Source organism: Prinia subflava, chromosome 1 (assembly GCF_021018805.1).
Source record: "Prinia subflava isolate CZ2003 ecotype Zambia chromosome 1, Cam_Psub_1.2, whole genome shotgun sequence".
Taxonomy (NCBI): Eukaryota; Metazoa; Chordata; class Aves; order Passeriformes; family Cisticolidae; genus Prinia; species Prinia subflava.
This window is the reverse complement of record NC_086247.1, coordinates 97639249-97664163: the sequence shown is the minus strand read 5'-3', so window position 1 is coordinate 97664163 and position 24915 is coordinate 97639249. Positions and strand designations below refer to the sequence as shown.

Here is a 24915-nt window from a genome sequence, read left to right as displayed (position 1 = left end):
GGAATACACTTTTTTTTTTTTTTGTTACATGACCCAAGACATCCTGGAAACTATTTAACTAGAAAACTCTTGCTCCTAAATTAGTAAGATCATGCTATCTACATCCTCATTAGGGTTTTAAATACCTTTGATGTCTCAGGGCTTTGCCTGTAGGTTTATTTTGCCTATGACGCAAATCACAAGAGAGTATGCAGTGGAGATAGAATTCTATACAGAGATACACAGGTACTGCTATAGGTGCAGATACACACGAACTGTGATTTGAAGGAAAGGGTCTTGAGCTGAGCTCAAAGGGAGCTATGGGAGGTTTTGTCAGTTGAACTCTGTTTAAGCATTGAAGTAGGTTTTGTACCATTCGTGTTTCAGTTTTTCCTGTCCATCTGCTGGTAACCGAGATGATTCATGGCTTGAATTGCAGACAAATGAATCAGTTTCCAGTTTGCCTTACCAAGGAAAAAATTGCAATGAGTGGTCCTTACAGAACACTATTTGCTACTGTCTGTGTCTTGGCTATTGAAATTACTTCAGAGATGCATGAATAAAGCAAACTGTGCTTTCATTTAGGGCTCAGAGAGATTAATTTTCACAAGTATAACGAAACCTGTTTTAATTCACACCCTTTTAGTTTAGTGAAAGCTGTCACATGAACCATTTTATTTCAGAACAGAATTTTAGAAGTGTATTATTTCATGTTTTATGGAAACAGCCTGTCTTTTCTAAAATAAGAATCTCTTCACAGCCAGGCTTGCATTGAGATAAACTGCAAAATATAAATGGAAAACATTGACATTATTTTAATGTGTATATATATGTAGAGCAACCTGAACACTGCTTGGAGGACTCTTAGGTCTTCTGTGGAAATGTGCAAGTGTGAGGAAAGAAAGGAGTAGCAAAGTGGAATAGGAGAAGGGTACCCTTTCAGAAGTCTTTAGGCTTAATCTCCCTTCATATGTTGGCTTTCTTGAAACCAACCAGTCTGAAAAGAGGATTCAGCTTTTTTCCTTGCTAAAAACCGCAAAAGAAAATGCAGCAGCACTGTTAGAAATAGTTCAAAGGGTAGAGAGGATCCCTAGTTGTCTTCAGAACAGCTTAATATGATCTGCCATATTGTCTTGGACCAGGGGCATGCCTGCATAACAGCCCTTGGCCTCAGTTTGTCTCCAGGAATACAGAATTTTGCCTGTATGGAGACAGATTGATGGCCTTCTGCAGATCAAGTGTCACTTGCTCCCCTATGCTCTGAGCCAGGGGGACTCTCACCTGAAGAGAAAGATGTGGTAGGCAGTGCTGAGACTCTAGCAGAGCACCAGGCTGATAAAAGCACTTCTTGTTTGCATCTAACCAGATTAATCTGGGTGAGCAAAGGACTGTGCAGAAGCACTGGGCCCTACAAGAAGGCATCTGTCTTAAGATTCTCACACTCCAATAAGTGTGACTAAATTGCATTTATTTTGCAGAGCATTGTCTATGGGCAGTGTCAGAATAAGTAGTATAATTAACATTGGCCTATAATGACTGTCACTTATTGTGTGAAATCATTTTGTTTCCAAATGTCGTAAGTGACAGATTCCTTTTGCATCCTCTTGTATCCAGAGATACTCATGCTAGAGACTCTAATTGTTATAAAATATTATCGTGTTGTTGTTGTTGTCTCAAAATACATAGGTTGATATTTGACAGGCTGTGCAGCCTTTTTTCTGGGAGGCCCTCCTGCCCTTAGCAAAAAGGGGAAGAGATTTCACAGCTGTAAAGTGTTGTGAAGAGATGGGGAGATACTGGAACAGGAAATGTAACCTTATAGAAGTCATTCAAGTGCTCATCAGTAGGATACAATGCTCAGGTTTCTTCTGAGACTTCAGCGCTTGGACTTAGGCTTTGATCTCTCTTGCTGACGCTCTGTGACTGGAGAGTGTCTTCAGGGCTGTTCTTCTGATGTGGTGGCATGAGCTTGTAGTCAGTATTGTCTGATGAGCTGTGGCTGTCTCTGGGATACCCAGGCACACTTTCTGTAGCTTTGAAGTGGAGGTGGTCCTTTTTGTGAAGGGGATCTCAGCCTTCGTGTCAGGGTTTTGCTGTCTGGTAGCCACATGGAACTGTGGAAGAGATTTTCTCTTCATGCTTGTTTTTGACAAGTTACTACAAGTGTAATGCTGTCTTTCCACATCTCTTGAGTTTGTGAGTTGTTCCAGCTTTACTCCTCAAGGATCTCCATGTACCAAGAACATAACTTGTCCAATTTAATGTTAGAAGACGTTTCTCTAAATGTATTTAGCAATGTGTATTGTAAACTTACAATGATAAAGCATTAAGCTTATGTTTTCAAGAGAAATAGGAAAAATAAATTTCTTTTGGTTTTCAGTAAAGAGATACTTGAAGCTTTTATTTCCATGAAGTCATCAAGTGTCATTCAGTGCACATGAAATCTCCTCTATTTCTGTTTTATTTTTAGGAAGCAGACCAATATTTAGTTTTTTTATAAGCTATGTCTGTATTTCAAGCTAACATAAAGTCAGAATTTACTGTATCATGTTAAAAAATAATGGAAATCTCTTATTTTTTACCAGTGAACCTAGATAGATTTGAATTCAGGAATGGTAACCTGTGCCATTAGTAAATGTGACTGCTGAACATATTTGAAGGGCTATGTTTGGGGAATTTTTTACCATCAAATACTTAGTGATACACAATGAAGTAGAGATAATATTGCTGGAATAGCTATCGGTCCAGTTTCTATTTAACTGGCTCCATTGTAAACCAGAAACAGCAAAAAAGTCAGAGAGCATTGCGAAGTAAAGGTCAAAAGAAAATTAAGCTTCTCAATATTTGTTTTCTTTCTGTATCTTAAGATTTTTGGAAAGAAATGTTAGTGCTCTTTTCTTGGATTTAAATATTTTTGAAAATGGGCAGAAAAATCTCTCTCTGTGAAGTAATGTGGCATTTTAGACTTCCTATTTTCAGTGAGTTTTAGCTAACGCAGGTTCTAACTCCTCTTTGTCTTACCTTTCTAATGGAGCAGTACAGAACAGGTGGAATGTGCACTGCAACACCGTAAAGATGCTTGATGCTATATGGCTCATATGTTCCATGCCAAATATGCCTGTACAATATTTAGGTTTTCTTTTCCTCCCAGCTACTTCATACTTTATCATTCAGTGATTTAGAAAACAAAACTTGTCAAAGAAATAAAAAGTGCTGGTAGGAACAATGTAAAATAAACACCTCTTGTAGCAAATGGGGGATTATTGCAGTCTTGAAATGTACACTGGAAATCTTTCTGAAGAATATGTCTTTGAGTAGATGTTCTAGGCTGGGTTCAGAAATTACTGTAAGATTTTCTTTACCTTGTTCTACAAAAGATCTGGAAGATAGGAGGGATTCCTTCTGGTGTCAGAGTATACCACTCCACTGCTGTATAAATAAATTGAGCTCCTTATAACTTCATGAGTAAAAGTATTGTTGACACATTTGCAAAACTAGAGGGAGGAGAGTACTCATTCTTATCTACTCTCCTTTCTACTTATTTCTTGTGTGACTCCAAAATCCTTAGGAGGATTTCCCTCAGGCTTTAGATGAAAAAGTTTGCTTGCCATATGGGAGCAAAGCCACAGAAAGTACCAGCCTTAGAACATCTCTGAGACTATGAAAGCAGGCAGATTTAGGTAAACTGTTTTGCAGGCCCACTGGTAGTATTGGAGCTAAACAAACTCTGATCTACAGATGAATCAAGAATAGCCAATATTGTTCAGTTGAATCTGCTGTTGGCCAAGGCCAAGCCCATCAGTGGCAGTGGGAACACTTCTGGGATTACATAATTATGATGGGGAAAAAACTGCTGCAGAACAACAGCTGCAGGTGTGGAGTGGAGAATATGTGACAAGCAACTCTAGTGAGTGCAGAAGGTGGGGGAGGAGGTGTTGCTGGAGCTAGAGCTGAAATTCACCTGCAGCCTGTGCTGAAGACCAGGGTGAGGCAGCTGTGCCCTTGCAGCCCATGGAGGGCCATTTGGTAGCAGAGATCCACCTACAGCCCCTGGAGGGCTCCATTCCCAAACATGTGGATGCCCAAATGAGGCTGTGACCTTGTGAGAAGTTTGCAGGCTCCTGGCAGGACCTGAGACCCTATGGAAGGACCCATGCTGGAGCAGTTCACAAAGAACTGCGGTGTGTGGGGACAGCTCATGTTGGAGAAGTTCGTGGAAGGCTGTCTCCTGTGGAAGGGATACAGCACTGGAGTAGGAAAAGAGTGTAAGGAGTCATTCTCCTGAGGATGGAGGAGTGACAGAGACAATGTGTGATGAACTGACTGCAGCCTCCATTCCCCATCCCCCTGCACTGTTCCAGCAGGAGGAGGTAGAAAAATTAGAGGTGAAATTAAGCTTGGGGACAAGAGAGAGGTAGGGGGAAGGTATGTTAAGAATTGGTTTTATTTCTCATTACCCTGCACGGATTTTTATTGGCAAGGAATGGAATTAATTTTACCACGTTGAGTTTCTTGCCCATGATGGTAGCTGTTAAGTGATTTCTCCCTGTTTTTGACCCATGAGCTTTTCATTATATTTTCTTTCTTCCTGTCCAGCTGAGAAGGTCTGTAATAGAGTGGCTTGATAGGCACCCAGTGGAATGATTTACTCCAGTAGATTGGCCTACGTAATTTCCTATGCCAGAATCTGTTGCTTTGCAGTTTCCCATATACCTATACACCTAGGAAAAATTATGATGTCCAGGGATCATGCTGCCATGCAAGGATCTATTTTCAGTGTTTATTCCTTGTAGCAAGGGTGGTGTTGTAAAAAGCTGCTCACACCTACTATGACCTGGTATATATACAGTAGTATAACTAGACATGTGAAGCTCTGAAATTTTTTTGGTGTTTCATTGTTCTTGTGCGTTCTTCATGGCAACATGTCATTTAAAACATTCTATGATCATGTAGGTGAGTATCCAGGGCTCTGGAACCCTGGTAGTCAAGCTGGGCTGTTGAAGAAAAAAACCCGTATTTGGATGGGCAAGCCAGCTTAATATTTCATAGTCAGTATAGAATTGAAAGAAAACATGACTTCACTTGACTGATGTTGATATAATGCCTCAACATGGTATGTAACAGCATTAGGAACCTGTGAGAGGAGTACATGCAGCATCAAGAGAAGGTGGATGTACAGGGTGGGAATTTTTATCATCTGGTCAGAAAAGGAAAAAATATTTTTTCCCAGGCCTTCTATGATGGTAGTATCTTGATTTAAATGTTCTGTCTGTCAAGGGAAGAAGGCACTTTAAATGTCTTCAAGTATCCTATGGTTTTAAACACTTCCTCAGGAGGGAGTATGAAGTGACCCTTGTCTATGAAATCCTCAAGGGTCATTTCCCCTTCCCAAAGTTATTAAAAAAAATATCGATTGACTTCTCTTTCAGGCTACCTCACTGGAACCTCTATTGCCCTTGCGTGACTGGTGTTTCACACTCTTTCACAGGTGGTTAGGTATGGAATAGTCTGTATTATACTGCCTTTTTTTCCTTATTGTAGGGAAACCTTACATCACGTCACATTTTCTTTTGTGTTTTCCTGACTTTTCGACTAATGACAGACATCTAGGTTGCAATAATGAGCAGCCATTAGGTCAAATATGTGTTATCAGGTGATAACAGTGTTAAGCTGAGGTCCTGGATGCAGATGGCCAATTTCAGGGGCTGTCACATTTCTCATGTGGTCTGGGGTGAGTGAGTCCCTCAACAGTAATTGTGAACTGTCTCACTGTTGAGAGCAGTGAATCAGAATTATGCCGTCTCATTAGTTGACGTACCTTTCCCATAAATTGCACTGCTGATACATTTCACAATCATCTTTTGGGCAGAGAGATTATGTTCTTCAGTTGCTTTGGTAACATTTTCTGAGAGGAGATAGTGGTGGAATAGGTACTGGCACCAGACTGCTGCTGGCTCACACTTAAGACTGCTACTGGTTTCTGCTTAGACTGATTTCTTACTAGTTCTGTCATTATTTCCGTAGTTCATGTAAAATGGAGGCCTCAGTAGTAGTACTTCACAAGGCTATAGTGAACCTGAAGAAGTAGAGATGTTTAGGGGGTGAAAAAAAGATTTTCCACTTCCATTTGTGTAGGAGATACACAAGACAGCTTGGACATAGACGAGATATCTCTGGAAACAAGGCAGCTCTGTGAACACATGGTTTGTTGCATGAGGCATGGGTGCAAGGGCACTGCTTAGAGCTGCTAGGCACAGCTAGAAGCAGGCCAGAAAGAGAGCGAAGTTCTTGTTACAGTACAATAAATCTCCTTTTGGGCTGAATATTCTGATTTACACTAACCACTCCATTGCAAGATACAAATCTTATAGCATTTACATACAGCCTATAGGATTACCATTTTCTTCTCTGCCACCTTTGGCAAGCAGGAGGGTCTTGTTTGATCAAGGGGAATTGCCTTTGGCTTAGCTACACCATTGTTCAATAGCTGGATGGCTTGGTATCTTACATGTCAAAGCTTGCCTTCATTTCCATCTCGCTTGTAGGTTTCATATTCCCAAAATCTAAGCAGTCATATTTATAACACTTTTCTATTTCATCCTTCCCAACACATTTGCTGGAAGTGTATTTATCTGGAGTCATGAATCAGGAAGAGCTAGGGTCTGGTTGTTCTAGATGTTACACACTTCTGTGACAACTACTGTATGCCAAGGCTCAGAAGACCGGGTCGTGCAGGCAGAAGTTAGATGGAAACAAAGAGCACAAAGCCTTTGGCAGACCAATAGATACATGGTGAATTACAGTCTTTGCCTTATGTCCTAGGTGACACGCACAGAAGTCAATTCAGTGAATTTGGGTTTATTAGGAACGTTGTACTTGCCTCTGCTGACCGTAGGCACCTCCTGGTGTGTGTAATCATCTGCAACTCTCTTCCTTCCACCTTGTATCATAGAATCATAGAACAGCCTGAGTTGGAAGGGACCTACAAGGTTCACTGAAGTCCAGCTCCTGGCTTTGTATAGGACAACCCCAGGAATCACACCATGTATCTCAGGGTATTGTCCAAATGCACCTTGAACTCTTTTAGGCTTGATGCTGTGACCACTTCCTGGGGGAGCCTGTTTCAGTGCCCAGTCATCTGCTAGGTAATGAATTTTTCCTAATAACCAACCTAAACCTTCCCTGACACAACTTCAGGCCATTCCCTCAGGTTCTGTCACTGGACACCACAGAGAAGAGATCAGTGCCAGGCCTTCCTCTTCCACTCATGAGGAAGCTGCAGACCACAATGAGGTCTCTTCTCAGTCTCCTCCAGGCTGAATAAGCCAAGTGACCGAAGCAGCTCCTTGTATGGCTTCCTCATTCACCATCTGGACTTCAGCAAAGCCTTTGACACTGACTGCTTTCTACATACTCATGGAGAAGCTGGCAGCCCACAGCTTGGATGGGAGCACTCTTTGCTGGGTTATGAACTGGCTAGATGGCTGGGCCAGGAAAATGGTGGTGAATGGTGTTGCAGGCAGTTGGTGTCTGGTTCTAGTGGGATTCCCCAGGGATCAGTGTTGGGCCCAGTTTATTATTTTTAATGATGATCTGGATCAGGGGATCAAGTCTATATTGTGTGAATTTGTGGATGACACCAAGTTGGATACAAATGTCCATCTGCTGGAGGATAGAAAGGCTCTGCAGAGGAATCTGGACAGGCTGGGTCAATAGGTCTGAGGTTTGACAAGGCCAAGTGTCCTACACTTTGGCCCAAATAATCTCATGTAGCGCTGCAGGGTAGGGGCAGAGTGGTTAGAAAACTGCCTAGTGAAAAAGGACTTGGGGGTGCTGGTCAGCAGCTGAACATGAGCCAGGATGGCTGAGAAGGCCAATGGCATCTTGGCCTGTATCAGAAGTAATGTGGCCAGTAGGAGTAGGAAAGTGATTCTCCCCCTGTATTCAGCACTGTTGTGGCCACACCTTTAGTACTGTGTGCAGTTTTGGGCCTCTCACTTCAAGAAGAACATTGAAGTGCTAGAACGAGTACAGAGGAGCGCAGTGGAGGTGATGACGGGTCTAAAGGGTAAGTCCTGTGAGGAGTGACTGAAGGAGCTGGGGTTTTTAGCCTGGAGAAAGGGAGGCTCAGTGGAGACCTTATCACTCTCTACAAATGCCTGAAAGGAGGGTGTGGCCAGGTGCAGGTCAGGCTCTTCTTCCAGGCAATCAGTAACAGAACAAGAGGACAGAGTCTTCAGCTGCACCGGGGAGGTTTAGGTTGGATTTTAGGAAGAATTTCTTCACAGAAAGGGTGATTGGATATTGGAATGGGCTGCTTGGGAGATGGTGGAGTCACCATCCCTGGAAGAGTTTGGGAAAAGAGTGGATGTGGCACTTAATGCTCTGGTCTTGTTAACAAGGTCATAGGTTGGACTCAGTAATCTTAGAGGTCCTTTGCAGTCTAACTGATTCTGTGATCTTTGCAGCTGTCCATTGGATGCTTTCTAATAGCTTAATGTATTTTTTATCTTGTAATGCTCAAAGCAGCACACAGGACTTGAGGTGAGGCCACAGCAGCACAGAGTGGAACGATCACCCCCCTGGACCTGCTGGTGAAGCTGCGCTTGTTGCTGAATGTCATCTTTAAACCATTTCTAATGCCACAGATTTCCTTCTAGTCTAGGAACAAATGTATTCCTCTTACCCTTCCTCAGTTTTACTTTCTGGAAGAATGGATCTCGAGTAAAGGATTACATTTGTGTACGCTAATTTTGTAAATGTGTGAAAAAAGTTTACTTCAAGCGATTGATTCCACTCTTGGGATATTTAGTTTATTTGCAGTCTGAAAGTCATTGGTTATTAAAAAAAGTATTTTACATTTCAGTTACATACTACTTCATCAAAAATGTAATGGGACAGAAGAGGCTTGAAGAAAACATTGTTATATTTCAGGCTGAGCCATGCAACTTCAAGCACAATACAGATCTTAGTGTACAGCTAAGAAACACCTTCACAAGTTAGTTGTTGAACTAGTGTGTTTAATTTAATTATTTATTTGATAAATGATTAATTATTAATAGAGAAAGAAATATTTTATTAAAAATACTGGTTATATATTTATTTAAATAGAGCATACCAGTTTCAAAGTAGTAGAAAACTCATCCAACACACTTCTGGAAGTAGAAAAACTGTTCAGAAATTGAGGTGCATTATTAATATGCTGCCAGAACTGATTTGAGACCTTCAAAAAAATGTAAAGGACAATAATTTGTACTCTTACTCTGAAAATTCTTAGTTGAAGCATGAGTTCAGAATAATGGTCACATTTCCTTGCAGTCGCTGGAAAGCTGAGGAATTCTGTACCAGCATGGGTTGGAACAGTTGATGCCCTCAGACACATTCCCTGTTGATTTCTATTGATGAAATGAAAAGGCTTTAATTTGCTTCCTTTCATGATTTTTTTGCTCTGCAGGAAAAAGTCTCGAGTGTCCAAAACAGTTAATAGTCTGAAATTACCTTCACAATTTAAAAACAATAATGTAGTTCCTCAAACTGTGATAAAGTAAGCATTGGGCTGTCCTTTTAGTTTTATATGTTATATTTCTATGGCTATATATGCATCTTCCATACCATTGACACAAGGGGATAAAAAGAGCATTAAAAAGGATTCAGCATCAAAGCAGGAGATAATGCAAAGCTGAGTTTCATGTTATGCTAGCTCTCAAGAAAACTTCTTGAACCTGGAGATAGATCAGTGTACTCTGCCAACAGATGTACCTTGCTCCTGCCACTCCATACTCTGAGACACATTTTTTTCAGGGCCAATTTTGAATGCAAGCGTAACGCTTCTTTCAAGTACTATATTTATTGCAAGCTTTTGTTTATTCCTGGCATCCTTCCTTTGTGTTGAGTTCCTGTCATTGCTTGTCTCTGTGAACTTCAGTTGCCTCATTTCCTTGGTTGCTTTCACATTATGTGATGTTGCTCTTGTGTCCTGTCCCTCTCTCCCCATTCCACTCCTCTTACAAAGAAGTGTCAAAAGTACAGTTGGTACAGCTGAGAACAAAAGATGACCTTCTGAGCCATGTATGTTGTGCAGAGAGTTATTTAAAGAGTGACAGGTGGTTTAGTTTTTGTACCAATAGTATTATTTTTCCTTTCCTTCCACTTTTATAGTGGGCTCTGGGCTTTCCCATCAAGGTGTTGGGTTTGTTTGCCTATTCAGTCTGTGTCATGTTTTGGCCGTGTGTAATTGGATTGACCCCAAGGGAGGAGTTTTAGAAAAGGCTTTGGAAGGTAACTGTTTGATGCTTGTATTAGCTCATCTTGCCTTTCTGTATTCAGACAGACCCTAGTTAAAATGATCTCTTAAAATCATGAATGCCCAGTGTCCTAGTTTAGGACAAATTTAGGGGAAAATTCCCACAACTCCCTCCCCCACCACCGGGTTCGGGAGGAATTTCCTAAGAGGAAAAGTGGAAAAAACTTGTTTATTGAGAAACAACGAAAAAACACTCCCCAACACAAGAAAAACAGTCTGAGATGACAAGAAATGTTTTCACCAGTCCAAGAGAGGGTGAGCAGTCTCTGCTGGGGAGGGTGCCAAAGCTTCTTTCAGGTGCAGACTCCGGGGGGGTTTTCCCTTGATGTTCCCGAATCAGGGCCCGAAGCAGGTCTGATGCCTTCAGGGAAGGGAGGAAGGAAAGAAGGGGAAAAACAAAAGCAGAAAAATGGCAAAAAGCAAGCAAAAAGCAGAAAGCAAGAGAGCAAAGCCAGCCAAGCAGCCTAAAGCTAGCAGCAAGCAAGCCAAAAGCAAGCAGCCGGGGGAGGGGCTCAGCTATAGACAAAACAAACTGGGCACATGGGAACAGGAAAAAAAAAACCCCACGATTTGGGATACAAAGCATGAAAATGTCCTGTCACTCCAGGACATTCCACCCCTTATCCCATATCGTGAACATGTTACTGAACACAAAAAAAACAACTTTCTTCTCACTTGCTCAAACCTTCCACACTTACACATTTCCTTCCATCTTACTTGCTCGGACCTTTGACACTTTCACGTTTCCTTCTGTCTCATATCTGTATGATCTAACGTACAGACAATGGTGGTAACGCTCAGCGAACAATGATATCATCCCACAATCAGATCTCCCTGAGGTACACAACGGGTTGTCCCATCTTTCTGCATTATCCACCAGGTATAACCTGGTCCTTGAGCAAAGACCATCCCACGAATGGGTTTGCCTGTACTCAAGGCAGGATTAATCCATACTGTCTTCCCCAACAAACCTCTGACATGGGCCACTGGGACTTTATCTCCATCTACTATATTGAGGGGCTCAGACTGGGCAGGACCTGCTCGGTTGGTGGAACCTTGAGTGTTAACTAACCAGGTGGCTCTTGCTAAATGCTGCTCCCAGTTCTTGAAAGACCCCCCACCCAGTGCTTTCAAAGTGGTTTTTAACAATCCATTGTACCTCTCCACTTTACCTGCAGCTGGTGCATGGTAGGGGATGTGGTACACCCACTCGATGCCATGTTCCCTAGCCCAGTTGTTAATAAGATTATTTTTAAAATGAGTCCCATTGTCTGACTCAATCCTCTCAGGAGTACCATGCCTCCAAAGGACCTGCTTTTCAAGGCCCAGGATGGTGTTGCGGGCATGAGACACGGGGTAGGTTTCCAACCATCCCGTAGTGGCTTCTACCATGGTTAGCCCATGGCGCTTGCCTTGGCAGGTTTGAGGCAGTGTGATGTAATCAATCTGCCAAGCCTCCCCATACTTGTACTTGGACCACCGCCCCCCATACCAGAGGGGCTTCACCCGCTTAGCTTGTTTAATGGCAGCACATGTCTCACAGTCATGGATAACCTGAGAAATGCTATCCATGGTTAGATCCACCCCTCGGTCTCGTGCCCACTTATAGGTGGCATCTCTACCCTGGTGGCCTGAGGCATCATGGGCCCATCGTGCTAGGAAAAGCTCTCCTTTGTGCTCCCAGTCAAGATCTATCTTCAACTCCCCTATCTTTGCAGCCTGATCTACCTGCTGATTGTTCTGCTGCTCCTCATTAGCTCTGCTTCTAGGGACATGGGCATCTACATGGCGAACCTTCACAGGTAGTTTCTCTAACCGGGTAGCGATGTCTTTCCATTCTTCAGCAGCCCAAATTGGTTTTCCTCTGCGCTGCCAGTTCGCCTCCTTCCATCTCTTCAGCCATCCCCACAGAGCATTGGCTACCATCCAGGAATCAGTATAAAGGTAAAGTTTTGGCCACTTCTCTGCTTCAGCAATGTCCAGGGCCAATTGAACAGCTTTGAGCTCTGCGAGTTGACTCGATCCAGCTTCTCCTTCGATAGCTTGTGCGACTTGTCGTGTGGGGCTCCATACGGCTGCTTTCCACTTCCGGTTCATCCCCACAAGGCGACAGGAACCATCAGTAAAAAGAACGTAGCGTGTGTCTTCTGCTGGCAGTTGGTTATATGGTGGAGCTTCTTCAGCACGGGTCACTTGCTCTTCTCCCTCTTCACCAGTGAGACTGAAGCTTTCACCCTCAGGCCAATTTGTAATTACCTCCAAAATCCCAGGACGATTTAGTTTCCCAATTTGGGTGCGCTGTGTAATGAGGGCAATCCACTTGCTCCATGTAGCATTGGTAGCATGGTGGGTGGAGGGAACCTTTCCTTTGAACATTCACCCCAGCACGGGTAGTCGAGGTGCCAGGAAGAGTTGTACCTTGGTACCAATCACCTCTGAAGTGGCTTGGACTCCTTCATACGCGGCCAAGATTTCTCTCTCTGTTGAGGTGTAGTTGGCTTCAGACCCTCTGTAGCTCCGACTCCAGAATCCCAGTGGTCGGCCTTGGGTCCCACCAGGCACCTTCTGCCAAAGGCTCCAGGACAGGCCATGGTTCCCGGCTGCAGAGTAGAGCACGTTCTTCACCTCTGGTCCTGTCCTGACTGGGCCAAGGGCTACCGCATGAGCGATCTCCTGCTTGATCTGGGCAAAGGCTTGTTGCTGTTCAGGGCCCCAATAGAAATCATTCTTCTTGCGGGTAACCAAGTAAAGAGAGCTCACAATCTGACTATATTCAGGAATGTGCATCCTCCAGAAACCTATGGCACCTAAGAAAGCTTGTGTTTCCTTCTTGTTGGTTGGTAGGGACATAGCTGTGATTTTGTTGATGACATCAGAAGGAATCTGGCGCCGTCCATCTTGCCACTTCACTCCCAGGAACTGGATCTCCTGAGCAGGTCCCTTAACTTTACTCTTCTTAATGGCAAAGCCGGCTTCCAGGAGAATTTGGATGATTTTCTCTCCTTTCTCAAACACTTCTGCTGCTGTGTTTCCCCACACAATGATATCATCAATGTATTGTAAATGTTCTGGAGCCTCACCCTTTTCTAGCGTAGTCTGGATCAGTCCATGGCAGATGGTGGGACTGTGCTTCCAGCCCTGGGGCAGTCGGTTCCAGGTGTACTGCATGCCCCTCCAGGTGAAAGCAAACTGAGGCCTGCATTCTGCAGCCAGAGGAATGGAGAAAAACGCATTAGCGATGTCGATTGTGGCGTACCACTTTGCTGCCTTGGACTCCAGCTCGTACTGGAGTTCCAGCATGTCCGGCACAGCGGCACTCAGCGGTGGAGTCACTTCATTCAAACCACGGTAATCCACGGTCAATCTCCATTCTCCTTCAGATTTACGCACAGGCCAGATGGGACTGTTGAAGGGTGAGTGGGTTTTACTAACCACCCCTTGGCTCTCTAACTCTCGAATCATCTTGTGAATGGGAATCACAGCATCTCGATTTGTTCGATACTGCCGGCGATGCACTGTCGAGGTGGCAACAGGTACTCGTTGCTCTTCTACCTTCAGGAGTCCTACTGCAGATGGGTTCTCTGACAGTCCAGGCAAGGTGTTCAATTTCTTAATGCCCTCTGCCTCCACGGCAGCTATTCCAAAAGCCCATCTGAACCCCTTAGGGTCTTTGTAATAGCCATTCCTGAGATAGTCCATGCCCAGAATACACAGAGCCTCTGGGCCAGTCACAACTGGATGTTTCTGCCACTCCTTCCCAGTCAGGCTCACCTTGGCTTCTAACTGAGTCAATTCTTGTGATCCCCCTGTCACCCCGGCAATGGAAATAGGTTCTGTTCTCTCATGTTCTGACGGCATTAGGGTACACTGAGAACCGGTATCAACCAAAGCTTTATATTTCTGTGGCTCTGATGTGCCAGGCCATAGAACCCACACAGTCCAAAAGACTCGGTTTTCCCTAACCTCTACCTGGCTAGAGGCAGGGCCCCTCTAAGCCTGGTTATCCTTCTTTCCTGAGACATATGTCTTGGAGGTTCCTTCAAGGGGATCGGACAAGTCATCATCATCCTCCACCCTTCGGTCAGTCTTGCTTTTACACTTTCCACCTTTTGTATTTGCAGCAACAGCCATTGGTTGGGGCTTACTCTCTGGTTTAACTACTGGCCTGGAGCCTGGGATGTTTGCTGCAGCCTGAGTGTCTGGGACAGTAACTAATTTATCTCCCTGTTCCCTTTCCTTTATCTGCTGCCCTACAGTATCTAGCAGGGTGCGATAAGCATGTGCCAGGGCCCAGTTCACTGCAATGATCCTTTCCTCCTTAGTGTTACCATGGCACCTCTCTTTCAGATACTTTACCACCTCAGCTGGGTTCTGAATTTGTTCAGATATAAAGTCCCAGACTACAGGATCAGAAAACTCCTTTAAAATTTGGCCCATATCCTCCCATTTCCCACGCCACTCAGAATTCTTCACCCTTGGTTTTAGTCCTAAATCAGGAGTCTCACCAGCCCCTCTAGAAATCTCAGCCTTCATCTTATATAAACTGCAGACAGTATAAAGGAAGCTTACTAAATTAAATGCCAGAAAGATGGTGTCCTTGGCAGTCAGGGAGGACCAAACATTTTCTAATAGAGATGTAAACAATTCGGAGGAAAAGAAGGAGAGCAAAGGCTGAAAAGCCTCCTCCCCTGCTTCTCCCCTAACAAACTGAGTACACAACCACAACCATGAACCATCCATTCCTGGAAATGATAGCAACATTTTTATAAACCTCTTGCAAATTATCACAACCAAGCCCAGCCCGATAAATATTCTGGTTAGTGCCCCACGGTTACAAAAGCTATGCATCAGGGACAATATCGGAGCTATTGCTGGATAAGAGAATAAACCTAACGACCAAAAAGGTATTAAAACTTCCAAGAACCCTAATGACCAGAAATAGAGGCAGGCTTTCACTCCAAATGACATTATACCTTCAAAAAGAGACATACCAATATGCCCACAAAACAACAGAAACCAAAATATTATTAGAATAAAGTTTTTTCCACTTTGTATGATCGCCACCCCGTACGGGCCACCAAAAATGTTTGTCCTAGTTTAGGACAAATTTAGGGCAAAATTCCCACAACTCCCTCCCCCACCACCGGGTTCGGGAGGAATTTCCTAAGAGGAAAAGTGGAAAAAACTTGTTTATTGAGAAACAACGAAAAAACACTCCCCAACACAAGAAAAACAGTCCGAGATGACAAGAAATGTTTTCACCAGTCCAAGAGAGGGTGAGCAGTCTCTGCTGGGGAGGGTGCCAAAGCTTCTCTCAGGTGCAGACTCCGGGGGGTTTTCCCTTGATGTTCCCGAATCAGGGCCCGAAGCAGGTTCCGATGTCTTCAGGGAAGGAAAGAAGGGGAAACACAAAAGCAGAAAAATGGCAAAAAGCAAGCAAAAAGCAGAAAGCAAGAGAGCAAAGCCAGCCAAGCAGCCTAAAGCTAGCAGCAAGCAAGCCAAAAGCAAGCAGCCGGGGGAGGGGCTCAGCTATAGACAAAACAAACTGGGCACCTGGGAACAGGAAAAAAAACCCCATGATTTGGGATACAAAGCATGAAAATGTCCTGTCACCCCAGGACACCCAGGAAACAGATAATAAAGAAACCCTACGCCATTGTAAACAGTGGGGTTTTTGATGTAGTAGGATGCCTCTTGACATTGAGTGAGAGCAAAGGAGAAGTAATTTCCACAGGGAATTTCTTTTGCATTAGATACCCTGAAGTATCTGTGCATTATATGTTCTTTTTACTTATGAAAATTATGATGGATAAAAATGAGGTTTTGAATAAAAATCACAAATTTTGAAGAATATGCACAGTATTAGACTGCTGTAATTGCTGGTTAAAAGGTGCATACAGCAGTTTTATCTGTTAAAATAAGAATTATTCTGAGACAGTATGGGAGCCACTCAAAATATCTTATATATTGCCAGTAATGGCATCTTGAAGAAACATTCAGACAAGGAAAAATTTTGACATTTCACTCACATATTTACGCAAGATTTTCAGAATTGTTCATAAAACATGTTTAGAGAAAGGTGGAGTAGGGAGAACACACTGCAATTCATATGATGCTTCAGATTTATTGAAGTAGTTACAAGGCAGACATTTAGTGCTTATTTTAAGCCTCTGGAAAAATATCAGTTAATAATAACAGTATAGAAAGAAAACAAACATTGAGAAATGTTTTTCCATTTCACAGAAAAAGCTTACATACTTGACAATATTACAGGATAGTTACCATGTTGTGTATCCCAGTTGTGTATTTACATATAGCGGTGAATCTCATTTTGAACTCCCGTTTTTAGTGTCAGAATGATGTCTTTTTGCAAAAGGAGTATAGAGAGTAGATAATAAGAGGTTCTAGTGAACGTCTAGATGAGATTTTTCATATACAAGATCTTGAAGAAAGTTCTGAAAAAAAAAATTGGGTTTTTTTTCCCTCAGTTTTCTTATTTTCCATTACTCTCTCCTGCCACCGCGGGACCTGACAGTAAAAGGGGGACTCCATAGGCATTTTCTGAGTTGCGAGCAGGTCAGGGCCGGAAGCCGGAACTTCCGAAATTTATTTACAAAGTCACTTATATACATTTCCTATAATGTCCATCCATTGGAGGATGGAATCCCCACCTTCGAATCCACACTGGTCAAGCTAACCATCAGTCACCTTTCTCCTCCCAGCTAGAAATATGTAAACAATGAGAGACAGTTAGCAAAACATGGCCAGTGTTTACATTAACAAGCGGGAGAGAAGCTGCACATTCTCTTTCAATATGAGCACTCGACACACAGGAAAAAACCTCATGGCAACATCTCACCCTTTTAAGTATATTAAAAAAGAAAACAGAAAAAGAAAAATGAACAATAATGTTACAGGAAAAAAGAGAAAGAAAAAACCTGTATAAAGTTCACCGACCTTCCTTTTGGTGGCGGTGTGAGGGCTACACGTTGGTCTGATTCTGCCTTTGCTACGCAGGGTTTCACCCTGAATCCCTTGCGATAACCTGTTCAAAATATCTCGAGCGTAGTCTAACATAATTTAACCAACAACCCTCTTTTTTTTTAAAAAAAATTTTTATAAGATGCAAAGGAATATATGGTGCAAAGGCAGGAGCATTCCAAGAAAAATCAACCACCCAATTCAAAATTCTGAACCTCAAAAGTTCTGTCCCAAAACCACAACCCCAAACAACATGCACTTTCCCCACAGAGGTCACAATGGCTACAGTACATAAAACTGACCATAGCAAACAGTTCCTCTGAGTCCATGATTAACAGTCCGCTGGCTCTCACAGCATCACACTGCTCCAGTCCAATCAGTCCTGCAATGGCAGTTCCACGGGATCCAAAACCACTATGGAAACCATATAGGAAATGAGAGGATGCCAGTCTGTGTCCATGTCAATCAGATCTCGAAGAGGCTTCTCTGATGGGTGGCACAGGGTGCACAAGGTTTCAGGATCAAACAGGATCAGTCCAATGCACCTAAGGCAGCTCAGCAGACTTGCAGCGGCCACCTTCATGGCAAGGATCCCAGAATCTGAGGATAGAGAACTTAGAAAACACAAATTGAGCAATTGAATTTCTCTCAAAGAATGCATGCAACATAGGATGTGGACGTAGAAACCACTGCAAAGGTCCAAAGAAAATTCGACCATCGCTATGTGGCAACATCAACACTTCCTACACTTAAGATGCTGGCTGCAGGCCAGCCAGAGAATTTTGCTCGTTCTAGAGCTTGGGAAACTGTTTCGTTCCCCTGATGTCTTCGGCTTTTTCTTCGCCTCCGACTTTTCGGGCTTGGCATGGGCTCGGCCTCAACGTGACCCACTGCTTTGCATATTTCTGCAGTATGGTCTGAGCATCCGCACTGTGTGCAGAAAAACAAGGGAGTCACTTTCTGTGCCTCCTTTTCCTGTTCTCCACTGGCCTGAATATTTGCCTGTGTCTTATGTTCATTATTCAGCCCCTTATCAGCTGGCTGTGGAGCAGCCGCCAGGGCAGGCACCATAGAATCACAGGTGTTTAGAACTGCACAGGTCTGGACCATTTCCAGGACATTAGAAGTCTCTGGAATGGTTTCCAGGAGCCTCTGGCAAGCAGAATTAGCATGGCTCTTTGCTAATTGCTCTACCAATATCATTCTCAAAGGGCTATCCTTGACTCTCGTCTTTAAAAAATGCATCAGACGCGATAGAAATTTATGAAAGGCTTCACCTGGCTCCTGTGCTATGTCTGAGAAGTCTTGCTTTGGGGAGAAGGATAACATGGTTTTTATCAATGCAGATATCCCTATGTATCTGCACAAATCTAAGACAGTGCGAGAAAGGCCAATCTGTACAGCAGGGCAAGCATATTCGCTCCTCCCAGTAAGTAGATCGGCCCCGACCCCAAACAAGGGATCGTCTCGAGGCAAGTGGCTATTTTTGACAGCCATTTCTGCAGCTAGGAATTTCCAACTTTCCTCAAAGGTAGAACCCTGTTTAGGTTCGAACAATGCTACTACCAAGCCTCTTATTTCATAGGGAAATACCAGATTCTCAAATTCTGCACTAATCCATTGAATTGCCTCAGTGAAGCTTGTATTATTTTTTGCCACATCCCTTGATAAGGGAAACGGGACTGCCCACGATGGGGCATCATGGCTCTGAGGCTGTGGAACCATGCCCACAGGTCCCTGGACTGGCTCGGGCACAGCTGCATCTTCAGGCAGCAGCTCCATTAGCTCAGCAGCCTGATTCGGCTGGGATGCTGGACTAGGAGCCGCATCCCATTTCATGACAGGGAAAGCGTGCATATCTGACAACGCTTTTGCCCCGTTATCATCCCCCACAGCCGGCTCGACCCCGTTGGGGGGGCGGGCGGGGGACAGCGACACACTCAGCCTCTGCTCTGAGCGGGGGGGTGATGGGCTGGGGGTCGTGGCTGATCGGCCACAGCTCTTGGCTCCTGCTCGGTCAGGAGGCAATGGTGGCAGCACAGATGCCACCCCCGCTCCCCGCTCAGCCTGCATGTGCTGGCTGGGGACGCGGGAGCGCGGCATGGCCACCCCGGTGACCAGCTCGGTCTCCACAGGCGGCATGGGGATGGCCGGGGCAGGGGGCAGTGGCAGCCCCGCGTGCTCCGCGCAGGGCAACCGGCGCGGCGCTGGGACAGGGCAGGCTGGTGGTGGGGGGGTGCGGCGGTGGCGCGGAGCCGTCTCGGCGCCGTATGCGTGGCGAAGGACACGGCGGGACGGGGCGGGCCGGCGCCGCATCTGCGGCGGCGGCTGCACCCAACCCGCTCCCTGCGGGCTGCCTTGCGGCACGGGCCGGCGGGGGCAGGGCGGCACCGCGCCGCAGGGCGGGACACAGAGAACCCGCCCTGGTAGCGGCGCCGGTGGCGGCGAGGGGAGGTCAGCAGCCACCGCAAGCGGCGGCGGGGACCCCGCGCGCGGCCGGGCTCGCAAGGGGCGGGGTGCAGCGCTGATGGAGTGGCGGCAGCCGAGCCCGGCGGCTGCTTGGCTCGGCGGGCGCCGACATGGCGCGCTCTGCCCCCGCAGCTCACCAGCTCCCCCCGTGCCCAGCGACCCTGGAAAAGGACCCAAAAAAACCTCGCAGCCCTTCCAAAAACCCCGCTGGCCACGCCCAACCCCCGATATGGGGGTGGGGGCCTCCTGCTTATCCCCTGCTTCAAAGCATTCATCGTCGAAAGCGACAGAGCTAGAAGAGGAAATCCTGCTCTCTGTCGAAAACCCAGAGTCTGTTTCAAATTCTTCCCCAGCCTCTTTTAAAAACAAGAAAACTGTGGTCCATGCTTTTAAAAGGGTGTCTGCTCTCATGTCTCTGTCCAGGACGGATGAAAAAAGACTTTTCCCCAGGGTTTTCCATGGCCCAATATAAAGTGCATTTCCAGCACTACAAAAAATCCATGGGTTTCTCCCCAGGCATACAGTTCTCTTACGTGAGTCCTCATCAGGTCAGCGTCATGGGACATCAGAAGGGACTGGAACAGTTCCAACAGAATTTCTTCTCTGAGAACATCGTGGGTTTCTCGCAGCTTGTGGAGGGCAGATTTTTTTCTTCTTTTTTCCTTGTCTCACGAGCTTGCTACTTGACCACGGTTGGGCACCAGATGCCACCGCGGGACCTGACGGTAAAAGAGGGACTCCATAGGCATTTTCTGAGTTGCGAGCAGGTCAGGGCTGGAAGCCGGAACTTCCGAAGTTTATTTACAAAGTCACTTATATACATTTCCTATAATGTCCATCCATTGGAGGATGGAATCCCCACCTTCCAATCCACACTGGTCAAGCTAACCGTCAGTCACCTTTCTCCTCCCAGCTAGAAATATGTAAACAATGAGAGACAGTTAGCAAAACATGGCCAGTGTTTACATTAACAAGCGGGAGAGAAGCTGCACATTCTCTTTCAATATGAGCACTCGACACACAGGAAAAAAATCTCATGGCAACACTCTCCTGCTTTGTTTATCATCGCTTTTTCTTTCCAAAAGCCCTTCAAATCTATTTTTCCTCATCCTTCATTTGATGATACTTTGCTTCACCTCTTGCTCTGGCTCTAGCCTGGTTGTTCCCATCCCATTCAGCTGATGCTGGGGATGATAGCACATGCTACTACCGTGTATGGAGAAAAAAAAAGTGAGCAGCCAGTTCAGGCAGCTAGTACGGTTAATCCGAACCTCCTTTTCTCTCCCTAAATGTTAGTTGAGGTGGGAGTGTATGCCAACTGTTTTATCTTGGGGTCTTGGTAACACCTTTCAACACTGACCCATTTTGCTGCTTCTCTGAATCTGCTGATGAGAGAATCAGCCTTTCAAGAAAAAAGCTAAGCTTCCCCCATCTTAAAAGAGCTACTGGAAAGTTTTTGGGTAAACTATCATGGCCAACATGCGTAGTCTCCTAATTAAATTTTTGTTATGAGTTGAGTATCTCAGAGGAAAGAAAATAGAGGGGTGGTGCATGGTAATCTAAAGGGCTGTTTTTACCCTTCTCTGAAGGTATCCGGACTCTTTTGGTTAAGAATAGGTGGAAAACATCCTGTGTTACTTTGTTATCAGCAAAGCCAAAAATGCAAACAAACACATTTTCTTGTGGGCAAGAGGATTTGTGAGCACTAACCTGTAAGCCTTTTTTCAGTATTTAATTTTCCATAGCTTTCCTCACTGACACTTGGGGCAGTCTGGTTCTTTCTAGTTGTAAACCCTCTCTTTATATATATTGCTGTGGTCTTGTGTGGATTACTGCAGCCATAACTATGAAAGATCTGGAGCACATTGATAGGAATTGATAGAATAAGAATTGGAGGTGCAGTCTGTGATCTTCCAGGGTAGTACCTGAGATACCTGTGTGCACTCTATGCTGTTTAATTAGAATGAGTGGGTTTGGGTTCATTGTAAAGTGTGTGCCTTTAATGGGATCTTCAGTCTTCTGTGGTCAGTAAGGCACATTTTCAAATGAGGATTCAAGAAAAACCTACCTAGGGAATCAGGTATGTTTATTAGTCCATCTACTAATAGCCTGGAAAGAAAGTGCTTTATTTGTGAAACAGATACAGCCATCAGAATGTATTATGGAGTTTCATCCCTGTGTGTTTGGACGCAGAACAATGTTCTGATGTGTGGATTCCTGCTCTTCACATCACATTCTGGCTCATTTGTAACTAAGACAGAGATTAATGCTCTTCTGGAAGAAAAATATGTTCCTTAGAAGGATCTAAATTCTTCTTGCATGCATGTACACAATAATTTTCAGTTAACTCAGTTGACAGCTTGGCACTTCTCAGTGACCATGGTCTAGATTAATGATTGGTACTGGCACTCTGCTACATATATCTTGATTCGTTTTGCTGGGGTACTATGTATTGTATTAACAGGGAGGCACCCATCTGTGTGAAATCATTAATTGAATTTCTGATGTAAGATTTGTCAGCAATTTTTATTTTTCTGTGGGACATCAAAAATAATTGAATCAATGTCCATCTTAGCTATTACAAAATTCTGGGTGTGGCTGGAGCTGTGCAAACACAGTGGGCTTCTGTTAATTTAATCCATTTGGATATACTGCAAATCACTAATCAGACGACCTCTTCTGTTGGTATAGTCTGTTTCCATTTGGATGCTCTTCCGACATACCTGTGTTAGCATAACTTCTGCGTAAGAAGCTTATAGGTTTTGATTGTAATGTTTTTTGAAATGTGTGACTTCGCTGTGCAAAAGCTGGAGATTTAAACACAGCAATATGCTTTTAACAAAGAGAGTAGATGCTTACTTATGGTTGCGTTTGCTTAACAATGAGAGGATTTTTTTTTTCTCTACATATTAGAATGTGCAGTATACCTATGTTTTAAGTGTATGTGTTATATTCTTGAGCCTTTTCACCCTTAAGAAGCTTGAGGTAAAAATTGCCCTGTCCCTAATCCTTAATACTAGAAACTAGAGGAGGGGGTGGTATATGCAGACCCATAAGAAGTCTGACTCAGGCATTTAAAGGATAGATAAAAAGGAATTTTAAAACATAATGTTCTCTAAATGCTCATTATTTCATTCAGACATACTCTTTAAGAAAACTGAAACTAATATTTGAGTAAGCATTTTGAATATTCTGTAGTTATCCTCTGAAACGTAGTTATCCTCTACTTGTCTTGTAATTGCACTAATCCTTTTATATAAGAGTGTAGGGGTGTCTAACTCATCTCTTTTTTTTTTCCCTTCCTAGTTAATGGTTTAATGACGCTTGGATTCGCAGGTGAGCTTTACTTCAAAAATTCAAACTTCTGTTTCTGTTTTGCTAATGGTTGACATCTGAGAAACACTTCTATCTCATCTCAATTAGTCAACTGTCATGCATTTTTTACAGCTGGTCTTGTGCATTGGCTGTATGCAAAGAGAGTGTTGTAGTGTTTTGTAAAGGTCATTCTCAATAGTGATGGTGAAAATGCAAAATTATCCATGATTTTGAGCTCTTCTGGTCAGGGGTTTAGACGGAAATTCTTAAGTCATCAGACTGTGCTCAAATGACTCTGATAGAGGGTTTTTTTTCTATGACCCTGCAAAACACTGAAGTTTTAAATACAGATAGCCAAAAATACCAAGGGCATTGAAAATCCATTCTAACACCCTACTGGGAAGGGACTGGAGTAAATTGTCAGCCCACGTGACAAACTGGAAGAAAAACTTAATACTTTGTCAAATTTAGTTATAAATCAAATTATAGCTGGCTGTTCAGAATACCCTGCCAGAAAAAGAAGCTTTGCATAACTTTTGCAAAGCGTCAGTGTCAGATTTAAGTTGTGAGCTATGCAATTTTCATATCTAGTTTTGAATTCTGCACAGCTTTAGCATTCATCTGCAGGTCTAGCTTCGGAAAGTGTAACTGTTAACTGCTGCAGCTGCCAGATGAATTGACGGGAACACTTAAGTAGGCAGGATCCATATTATCATGTTAACCTCCCATGAATAAAATTATGCTGCGTCTGTGTGGTAATTTTCGCCATTTCTATCAGGGGTGATTAATTGTAGTTCTGACTTTTTGCCAACATGGATGAAGGCTTCATGTCAGCTTTAAGAGCACTGACAGTCAGACATGATGAGGGAGCAAGGATTAAGTCCCAGTGAGTGAGACAAACACCTGGAGAGGTTTGTGGTCTGTAGGAAGTTGTAGACTTACGGTTTCAGGTGCAGCATAGGCTGTCCTGTTTTGAGCCTGCTGCTTTTAGCAAATAGATGAAAGCAAAGTGTTTATTTGGCCAGATGAGATGATTGTCATTTGTCATACAGCATCACGGAGAGAGTGGCCAGCTAAAGAGTCAGCTGTGAGAGCTGGAGTTAAATTGCAAGGTGCTCCTGCCCAGGCTCCAAAGGAGCCAGCTCCTTCCTCAGTGGAATGATCTTCACTCAAGCCTGTTTTACAATCACATGCCTCATTTCAAATGGAGATAGTCAAGCTTCTGAGTGATGGCTGCATTATTATGTGAAGCCTGAGACCAGTCATCTTGCCTTAGAATTTGGGGTTTTCTTTACTAGATAGTAATGAGTGGGGCCATTAGGACTTCACTTCTTACCAAGCAAAGTCCTGCATGATTTTGACCTCAGTTAGCCTCAGGCAATGTGTTTGGCTGTTACCACAGAAAATTAGAACTACCAGCTCTTTTCAGCAGTGATAGGATCCTGCTTTCAAAGTATCTAATAGAAGCAAAAGAAATACCTTCTCTCTCTGGTGTAAATATGTTCTCAGTGAAAATTTTTTTTAGGAGAAAATTGTCTATTCTCCTTGGCTTTATTATTAAAAAAGCTGTTCCTCCAGAGCTCTCGGGCATTCCCTGATACACCAGTTTGTTAGGGTTGCAGTTTTGTTCAGGTAAATGCATTTCTTGGATTTGAGCTGCTGTGAAGGGAAAATATTACAGTGTTTTTTCTAACTAATTTAGTTTAGACATTTGTATTAAAGATATTTATATGCATATATTTACAGGTAACTTTCAGTGTTAATGCATTTTTTCTACAGAAGAATGGTCAAAATAGGGCCATCTATAGAAGTAAAGCAAGACATGTTTAATGGCTTCATCAAAACGTTTCAGGCTTATCAAAATCAAA

The 24915-nt window shown here is 43.8% G+C and overlaps 1 protein-coding gene across 3 annotated transcripts in view; it reads left to right on the top strand.

Annotated features, from left to right (window-relative positions):
• RAMP3 (receptor activity modifying protein 3) overlaps window positions 1-24915 on the top strand; it is a 55695-nt gene that overhangs the window by 4420 nt on the left and 26360 nt on the right. For all 3 annotated transcript variants that reach the window (XM_063404774.1, XM_063404784.1, XM_063404794.1), the window contains exon 2: window positions 23039-23068. In XM_063404774.1, the coding sequence (XP_063260844.1) occupies window positions 23039-23068 (30 nt within the window). The remainder of the gene's footprint in view (window positions 1-23038; window positions 23069-24915) is intronic.